Here is a 10,064-nt window from a genome sequence, read left to right on the forward strand (position 1 = left end):
ACTCCTCGGAAGGAAGGTTGGGCAATCCTACTTCCGTAGTGATACTGCCTCGGAAACCCAAGGAGGGGTCGCTATGAGTCGGGGCTGACTCGACGGCATGCAACAACAACAACAACAACATAACATATTATGGGGCATACCAATAACATTCTACTTTTGAAAGTGCAGTAAAAAATGGCTTAAGGTGACTGACTATCTTTGTGGAGAGGACAAAGAAGTTGTAAGATGTAGTGAGGAAGAACTTCTCATTTTATACCTTTCTGTGTGGGAAGAATTTTTCTGCCACATGCAGGTATTACTCTATTCTAAAATAAAAATATGCAAAAAATCTTATTTATTTTAATTTTTTATTGTGATTTGGGTGAATGTTTACAGAGCAAATTCATCTTTCATATAGCAGTTAACATACACTTTGCCTTATGACATTGACTGCAATCTCTCACAATGCAACAGCTCTCCTCCCACTTCCTCCTCATAGCCACCTCTTCCCTGTGTCCTTCCCTCCCATGCACTCCTGCCCCCTGACCCATCTCCCTGTGTATACACAGTCCTTCCATTCTCCCATGATTCATCTCTCCAAGAGGTGTATCTACCTAATGTAAATGTCCAGTTCATATGATTGTCTTTTGTTTGGCTGGAACCCACAAGAGTAAGTTCAATTCCAGACCTGAAGGGCATGTAGGGGCCACAGTCTCAGAGATTCCATGAGACTCTATCAGACCAGCAAAACTGTTCTTTTCTCTTTTCTTTTTCTTTTTTTTTTTTAAATGATTTTGAGTTTTGTTCCATATTGTTCTCCCGCTCTACCCAGGATCTCTTACATACATCCCCCTCCAAGTGGTTGACAGTGGTAGCTGGGCACCATCTAGTTCCGGTCTCACAGTTGCATAGGCTGAGGATTGCATGGTGGACCAGTTGCTTGGACTAATTGTTTGTATGTGTCTTTGGTTTTCTTCATTCTTCTTTGTCCTAGACAGGGAGAGACCCATCATTGCATCCAGATGGCCGCTTGCAACCTTTTGAGATGCCAGTCACTACTTGCCAAAGTAGAATGTTGAACAATGTTTATGCATAGTATGTTATGACAATTGAGCTTGATGTCCCCTGTGACTATGGTCCCAAGCCCAAAAGTCCAACTACTCACTCCTCTGGGTAATTGGCTGTGGTCAAGAAGTGACTACAACCTTCTCCCTTGTCAACTCTACCATATACCTGGGGGTTCTTACAGAATACACAAATACACTTGTAGAATCATTGTCTGCCAACCCTATATATATATAGTGCCCCGTGGTCTAGGGCACAATCCCCCCTGTACAGACATACGTAATAGCTCAACCTGTCCACCCATCTATACACCCATCTATCAATGTTTGCCTTCACTGACAATGCAGTACTGTATGTGAAAAGGGTTCATCTTTGTTGTCTGTACCTCTCATACACCTCTCTCTGTCTTCTCCTTCCTCAATGTCACCATACTGATCACTCACACTTGGTACATTACCCTTCTCTTCACCCAAATCAATACTAGTCTCTACCTATCTAGCAGTGTTCCCTCCACTCCACTCCCACCTCTGGCAACCAACAAAGAAAATTTCCTTCTCTATATAAACCTTTCCTTGGCTTTTTACAATAATGGAATAATACAATATTTGTCCTTCTGTGATTGACTTATTTCACTCAGCATAATGTCCTCCAAGTTCCTCCATGTTATATGCTGTTTTTCAGATTCTACATTATTCTTTAGGGTTCCATAGTATTCCATTGTATGTATGTACCATAGTTTGGCTATCTATTCTTCTGTCGATGGGCACATCATGTTGTTGTTGTTGTTGTTATGTGCCGTCGAGTCAGCCCTGACTCATAGCGACCCCTCCTTGGGTTTCCGAGGCAGTATCACTACGGAAGTAGGATTGCCCAACCTTCCTTCCGAGGAGTGGCTGATGGGTTTGAACCGCCAGCCATCTGGTGAGCAGTCAAGTGCCTTAGCCACTATGCTACCAGGGCACATCATAGTCTCCATCTTTTTGCTATTGTAAATAGTGCTGTGATGAACGTGGGTGTGCATATATCTGTTCTCGTCCTGGCTCTCACTTCTTTAGGATATATACCTAGTAATGGAATGGCTGGGTCTAATGGTATTTCTAATTCCAACTTTTGAAGGAATCGCCATACTGCTTTCCACAATGCTTGCATCATTTTACAGTCTCACCAGCAGTGTATGAGAGTCCCGATCTCTTCACATCCTCACCAGCATTTGTTATTTTCTATCTTGTTGAACTTTGCTACTAGTGCTGGAGCAAGATGGTTGTTTTGATTTGCATCTCTCTAATAGCTAATCATTGTGAGCATTTCTTCATGTGTTAGTTGGCTGCCTGAATATTCTCTTTGGATATCCACTTTGAAGTATCTATTCATGTCTTCTGCCCATTTTTTAATTGGATTGTTTGTCTTTTTGTTATTGAGGTGTTGGAGTTTTCTATAAATTCTAGAGATAAGTCCCTTGTCAGATATGTCATTACCAAATATTTTTTTTTTTTGTAGGTTCTCTTTTGAGTCTTTTGAAGAAGTCTTTGGAAGCACATAAAAATTAATCTTTAGAAGGTCCCATTCATCTAGTTTATCTTCTGCTGTTTGTGCATTTTGGATTATGCTTTATAGTCTATTTATGCCATATATTTAAAAAAAAAAAATCAAATTCACTGCCCTCGAGTCGGGTTGACTCATACAAACCCCTCCTTCGGTTTCTGAGGTGGTATCGCTATGGAAATAGATTGCCCAACCTTCTTTCCAAGGAGTGGCTGGTGGGTTTGAACCGACAGCCTTCTGGTTAGCAGTCAAATGCCTTAAGCACTATGCAATCAGAGCTCCCATGCCATATATTACGGCCCCTAAATTTGCCCCTACTTTTTTCCTTGAGGAACTTTATAGTTTTAGGTTTCACATTTAAGTCTTTGATCCATCTGGAGTTAGTTTTTTGCATATGGTGTAAGGTATAGATCTTGTTTCATTTTTCTGCAAATGGATATCCAATTTTGCCAGCACCAGTTGTTAAACAGACAATCTCTGCCCCATTTAATGGATTTCGGCTCTTTGTCAAAGATCACCTGACCACAGGTCAATGGATCTATTTCTGGGTTCTCAATTCTATTCCATTGGTCTATGTGTCTGTCATTGTACCAATACCAGGTAGTTTTGACTACTGTGGCTACATAGTAGGTTTTAAGATCCTGGAGTGTGAAACCTTCTACTTTGTTCTTCTTCTTCAATAGTGCTTTGCTCTTTCCTTTCCATATAAAGTTAGTGATTGGCTTTTCCATATCCTTAAAGAATGTTGATGGGATCTAGACTGGGATTGCACTGAATATGTAGACTGCTTTGGGTAGAACTGACATTTTCACAATGTTCAATATTCCTATCCACGAGCATGGTGTGTTCTGCCATTTATGTAGATCTCTTATGGTTTCTTGAGGTAGTCTTTCAAAGTTTTCTTTGTACATGTCATTTGTGCCCTTGGTAAGATTTATTCCCACGTATTTTATTTTTTTGGTAACTACTGTAAATGGTATTGAGTTCCTTATTTCTTTTTCAGCAATCTTTTTGCTTGTGTAGAAGAATCCAACTGATTTTTGGATGCTGATCTTGTATCCTGCCATGATACTAAATCTTTCGATTAGTTCCAGTAGATTTTTCACTGAGTCTATTGGGTTTTCTAGGTATAGGATCATACCATCAGCAAACAGGGGTAGTTTGACTTCTTCCTTATCAATATGGATGCCTTTGCTTTCCCTTTCTTGCCTTATTGCCCTGGCTAGGACTTCCAATACAATGTTGAATAGAAGTAGTGATACAGGGCATCCTTGTCTGGTTCCTGTTGGTAAGGGGAATGGTTTCAGTCTCTCTCCATTGAGAATAATGTTGGCTGTTGGTTTTGCATAGATGCCCTTTATTATGTAGGAATGTCCCTTCTATTCCTATTTTGCTGAGAATTTTTATCAGGAATGGGTGTTGGATTTTATCAAATGCCTTTCTGCATCAATTGATATGATCATGTGGTTCCTTTCCTTTGTTTTATTTATGTGGTGGATGATGTTGATTGTTTTTCTAATGCTGAACCATCCTTGCATACCTGATATGAACCCCATTTGGTTATAATGAATTAGTTTTTGAATATGCTGTTGGAGTCTATTGGCTAGGGTTTTTTTTGAAGATTTTTGCATCTGTACTCATGAGGGATATTGGTCTGCAGTTTTCCTCTTTAGTGATTTTTTTTGCCTGGTTTTGGTATCAAGGTTATGGCTGTTTCATAAAATGAATTTGTGAGGATTCCATCCGTTTCTATGTTTCGGAATAGTGTGAGCAGGATTGGTGTCAGTTCTTCTCTGAATGTTTGACAGAATTCTCTGGTGAAACTGTCTGGGCCAGGATAGTTTTTTCTGTTGGTAATTTTTTTATGACTAGTTCAATTTTATGGATCTGTTCAACTTTTCCACTTCAATCTGTGTTAGTTTAGATAAACTGTGTGTTTCTATAAATCTGTCCATTTCTTCCAGAAAAATCTTACCTTTTTATAAACAAGATAATCACTCACCTTGATTCTGCCTCCTAAAAAACACATTATTTAAAAATGGTATAAGAATTCATCATTTGTTACTGTAAGCATTTGAATCAAATAAGAAATTTCCCTTGATATTCTACGACCCATTTTGAACTTTTCCCACAAACTCTGTAGAGAATATTTCATCACCATTAGAGAGGAGCCTTTATATCCTATGATACTCCCTTTTAGGCCTGCAAATGTTGGCATTGGCACTTTACAAAGTACATCTATTTTTACCTCAATGTTTTGACATGTATGATAGACCCCCAAAAAGCCAAATAAAAGGTAGGGGCCAGTGGCTGCCTGTTATATGACAAGTGAACTCAGGAAAGGAGGGGTTATATTTGGCATAGGAGAAATCAGAAATATTTGTATGTACAGATGGGACATATGACATGAAATAAGGTGGGCAGTCAACAAAGGTTTGTTATCCTGAAGTAGTGGTGACAGACAGGCCCTTGAGAGCAAGGTTCTATCAGGTGTGCCTTTCCTCTTGGGTATTTCTAACCTAGAAGCATAAATTCACATTGTAGCTTTTAAAAGGTTGGGCAGCTGAACAATACTGCATAGTCTGTCTTTCCTCATAAGGTGTAAGCTACCAAATAACAAGGATTCGAGTCTCATCTATTTTTTTCTATTACCAGTGCTTGGCAATCCTAGTGTCTGTAACTTGATAGTACCTATTTACCAAATGTTCAAGAAATTAGTGCTGCCACAACTAGAGGGATTGCCCACAGGGGAGAATAAGTTAAAAAAAAAATTGTCCCTTCGTGAGAGATCCTTCCATGTGGTTACTCTTTCTCCCTGAGAAGAAGCCAAGTATCTATTAATCTCCTAAAGACTGTATTTCCTACTCACACCTCTGGACTATAAGAGCACCTCTCTCAGGGCCCCTCAAGGCCACTGAGCTCAGCACAGGAAGTCAGTCACACTGTGAGTGAGTTATATGGTATTAAGGAATTGAAACATCTCTTACTTCTTTCAGACCCTTATTCTGTCCCTTCCACTAAATCATGAACACTCTGAGGACAGGGTCATGTTGATTCATCTGTTGTCATTATTATTTGCCCAGTAACTACTTATTAAAATCATGTGTTTTATCTTAAATGTGACATAGACAGAAATACACCTTAGGAATCTCTTCCCAGGAACACAGAAATAATACTTAACACTATAGCTATCTATTTTTAGTAAGCATTAAGATTCCAGAGTATGAGTTTTTTTTTAAGCCTCATTCCTTGGATCCATTTTATATACTGGTTCCTACTACCAATTTTGATTTACCAATTTAAAATATAAATAGTTGTTTATCTCTAATAACAAGAGCAACACTTGCCAACAGCAGAAAACTTAATAAAAGCAAAAAGAGGAAAACAAGTCACCCATAATCTCATGATTAAGAGATGCTAAGAGTGGCAACCGTTTATGGAACATTTGTGATGAACTGAGTTAACAATCTGCATTACTGCAATTAAAACTTTGGATGCCATTAAACCTTGATTAAAACATCCATTTTAAAAATACAAAAACTAAAGTTCAGAGAACTGAAGCAACTTCATTAGCTCACAGCCACATAGCTAGTATGTATAACAATACTTAGGATTCAAATCTAGGCTGTCAGACTCCACAGTGTGAATTCTTAGCCATTATACCATATCATTAAATCCTTGGCATGTGTTTTTCCACTTTTTCTTTATGTCTACACTATATATCTATTAATTTTTTTTATAAATCCCAAAATGGGAACATTTAGTATAGAGTTGCTTTTCTTTTTTAGAATGCTTTTTATTTTCTACTTAATATATTAAAAATATTTTGCCACATTAAAATGCTGTCATGAAATTGTGTATTCATTCAATATATATTTACCATGTGCCTATGATATACTAAAAACTAACCCAGGCACTAAAGACAAAGTAGTGAACAAAGCATAAAGTTTCTGTTTTTTAAGTAACTTACATTCCGGTCGGATGAATAACAATAAACAAATATATATTCAATATCTCAGATGGTAATGAATATTATAAAGGAAAATAAACAGCTAGGAGGAGAGTGGAAGAACAATGAATGTTATTTTCTGTAAGATATAATACTTATTACATCACTATTTAACCAATTTCCTATCAATGGTCATTTACATTGTTTCTAATTTTTCACTAATAGCTACTATATTGAGAGAAACATTTGAACAACTCTGATTATCCCATCAGGTTGTAAATCTAGAAGAAGTAGAAATGTGTAAGTTCTTTTAAAGGGTGATGCGTCTTGTTAACCCACGCTCTCGAAAAACTAGAACAAATTACACCATCACCACCACCACCAAACAGCACAACACCCCTTTACAGTTGGTATTACTCAAGAAAACAAAACATGAGCCAAACTATGGCAATTTAATAACAAAAACAAACATACTGCCACTGAGTCGATTTTGACTCATAGGGACCCTTTAGAACTAAGTAGAACTGCCCCATATGGTTTCCAAGGCTGTAAATCTTTACAGAAGTAGACTACCTCATCTTTTTCCCATGAAGCAGGTAGTGGGTTCAAACCACCAACCTTCTGGTTAGCATCCAAATGCTTTAACCACTCAGCTACCAGAATGCAATCTATTATCATTGGTTAATTTGCATTTGAAAAATCTAACCTCTGCTGTTTATGTCCCAAGTAGATTTTTCCCTGTTTATCATTATCTGCCTCTTAATTTTGTTTCCAGGTTTTTTTAAGGACAAATCTATCAATCTTTTTCTTTATACCTTCTTCGCTTTCTTTTATATGCTTAAAGCACCTACTACTAATTTATTTTCTCTTCTGGTCTTCATTTGAAATCACCTAAACTTCTTTTTGGAACATAGTGAGATAACACAAAATCTCCCTTTGCATATTTTCCAGTATATAGATCACTTTCAAAATCTATGAGTAGTAAAGAATAAGGTTGTTGTTGTTGTTATGTGCCATCGAGTCGGCCCCGACTCATAGCGACCCCTCCTTGGGTTTCCGAGGCAGTATCACTACGGAAGTAGGATTGCCCAACTTTCCTTCCGAGGAGTGGCTGGTGGGTTTGAACCGCCAGCCTTCTGGTTAGCAGTCAAGTGCCTTAGGCACTATGCTACCAGAGCTCCCAAATCAATACTGCAAAACACCATGTATCGTGGATGAACTTGGAGGACATTATGCTGAGTAAAATAAGTCAATCACAGAAGGACAAATACTGTATTAGTGCATTATTGTAAAAGTCAAGGAGAGGTTTATCTATGGAAGGAAATTTTCTTTGTTGGTTACCAGGGGTGGGAGGGAAGGGGAGGGAACACTGTTAGATAGGTAGAGATAAGTATTGATTTGGGTGCAGAGAAGGGCAATGTACCAAATGTGAGTGATCAACATGGTGGCAATGAGGAAAAGGAAGACATAGAAAGGTACATAGGAAGTACAGATAACAAAGTGAACTCTTTTGCACATATAGTTCTGTGTTGTCAGTGAAGGCAAACATGGGTATACGAGTGAATAGATGGGTGGACAGGCTGAACTATTAGGTATGTCTATGAAGCGGGGGGAGCTCTAGTAGTGTAGCACCTAAGGCACTTCACTGCTAACCAGATGGCTGGCGGTTCAAACCCAACAGCCACTCCTCGGAAGGAAGGTTGGGCAATCTACATCCGTAGTGATACTGGAGGGGTCGCTATGAGTCAGGTCCGACTTAACGGCACATAACAACCACACAACAACAACATGAAGCAGGGAACGTACCCAAGACCATGGTCCTATAAATGTATTTGTATGATCTGTAAGAATTCCCAGGTGTATAATAGAGCTGACAAGGGACAAGGTTGTAGTCACTTCTTGGTCACAGCCAGCTACCCAACCAGAGGGCTTGGGATCATGGTCGCAGGGGACATCAAGCTCAATTGACATAACATACTACACAAAACATTGTTCTACCTCCTACTCTGACAAGTAGTGACTGGGATCTTAAAAGCTTCCAAGCAGCCATCTAGATGCAACAATGGGTCTCTCCTCTTCCAGAGCAAAGAAGAATGAAGAAAACCAAAGATTCATGGAAACAATTAGTCCTAGCGACTGGTATACCATGAGATCTGTAGCCTATACAACTATGAGACCGGAAGAACTAGATGGTGCCTGGCTACCACTGTCAACCACTCAGAGGGGGACCTCTGTAGGAGATCCTGGATAGAGAGGGAAAACAATGTGGAACAAAACTCAAAATCATTTGGGGGAAAATAAAAAGGGAGAGGGGACCAGGTTTGCTGATCTGATAGAGCCTGGTGGAACCACAGAGACTATGGCCCCTAGCTGCCCTTCAGGTTTGGAATTTAACACACACCTGTGTGTCCAGACAAACAAAAGACAGGTATATGAGCTGAACATTACCTGAGGTAGATACACTCCTTGGAGAGAACAATCATAGGATAAAGAAGAGCTGTTTATGCACAGATAGACAGGTCAGGGGGCAGGAGTGCACGGAGGGATGGACACAGGGAAGAGGTAACTATGGGGAGGAAGTTGGAGGGGAGCTGTTGCATTGGGGTAAATTGTAGCCAATGTCATGAGACAAAGTGTATGTGAACTGCTGTATGGAAAATGAATTTGCTCTGTAAATTTTCACCCAAATCACACTCACACACACACACAAATCTATGAGCAGATGGTAATATCTTACTTCCTTCTTCAAACATTCTGAAAAAGCCAAAATGGAAAACTTAGATCATCCAATTCTATGAAATTTTCAAGGTTCTTACCTCGACCCAAAACACAAATAGCCATTAAGTTGGATGAATAATAAGTAGAATGGAATTTCAGTAGCTCCTGTCTTACATCAATGCCTTCTTGGTTGGGTCTAGTCTCTAGAGTATATTTGTTACCTGAAAGACAAGAAAAAACATTTAATAGAAAAAGCAAAAAATGTACATTTTAAAGTTTTGTAATGGTTACAGACACTGGTATAAGATGAACTTTATAAAGTGTTCCAACTAACACATAATTTAGTTAAATATCTTTGAACACAAGCAGGATAAATAGCATAGTACAAATTAATAACATTTTAAACAATAGAGTTTTCCCTAAAGAACTTAAAGTGCTTTATAAAAATTATACTTAAAAAATCCCTGTGAGATAGTTGGTACGATGAGCACTTATAAGACAAAAGGAGATCCACATGCCCTCCATTCACACTTATTTTTAATTTTCAATTCCCTTTGTGCTCCATAATTAATTGAGCAGTCACTTAAGGAGACTTTTGGAACTTGCCAAGTTACTTGTGAAAAGAAAATTACTATTCTTCGCTGAAGCATTAAATTTGTGATGTGGATTATTATGGATCTGATTTAGACTGATAAATATAGAATACAACACTATTTTCATAAATTTCATATTATATATATAGTGCAGGAGCTCTGGTAGCATAATGGCTAAGTCACTTGCCTGCTAACCAGACGGCTGGCGGTTCAAACCC

At 38.6% G+C, this 10,064-nt stretch overlaps 1 protein-coding gene across 1 annotated transcript in view; it reads right to left on the minus strand.

Moving 5' to 3' along the window:
• The window catches only part of IDE (insulin degrading enzyme), a 161,473-nt gene that overhangs the window by 72,507 nt on the left and 78,902 nt on the right, over positions 1-10,064 (minus strand). Inside the window, exon 5 of the mRNA XM_007951263.2 lies at positions 9,352-9,474. Coding sequence (XP_007949454.1) covers positions 9,352-9,474 — 123 coding nt within the window. The remainder of the gene's footprint in view (positions 1-9,351; positions 9,475-10,064) is intronic.

Source organism: Orycteropus afer, unplaced genomic scaffold, assembly GCF_000298275.1.
Source record: "Orycteropus afer afer isolate SDZICR_OR568_19922 unplaced genomic scaffold, OryAfe1.0 scaffold00293, whole genome shotgun sequence".
Taxonomy (NCBI): Eukaryota; Metazoa; Chordata; class Mammalia; order Tubulidentata; family Orycteropodidae; genus Orycteropus; species Orycteropus afer.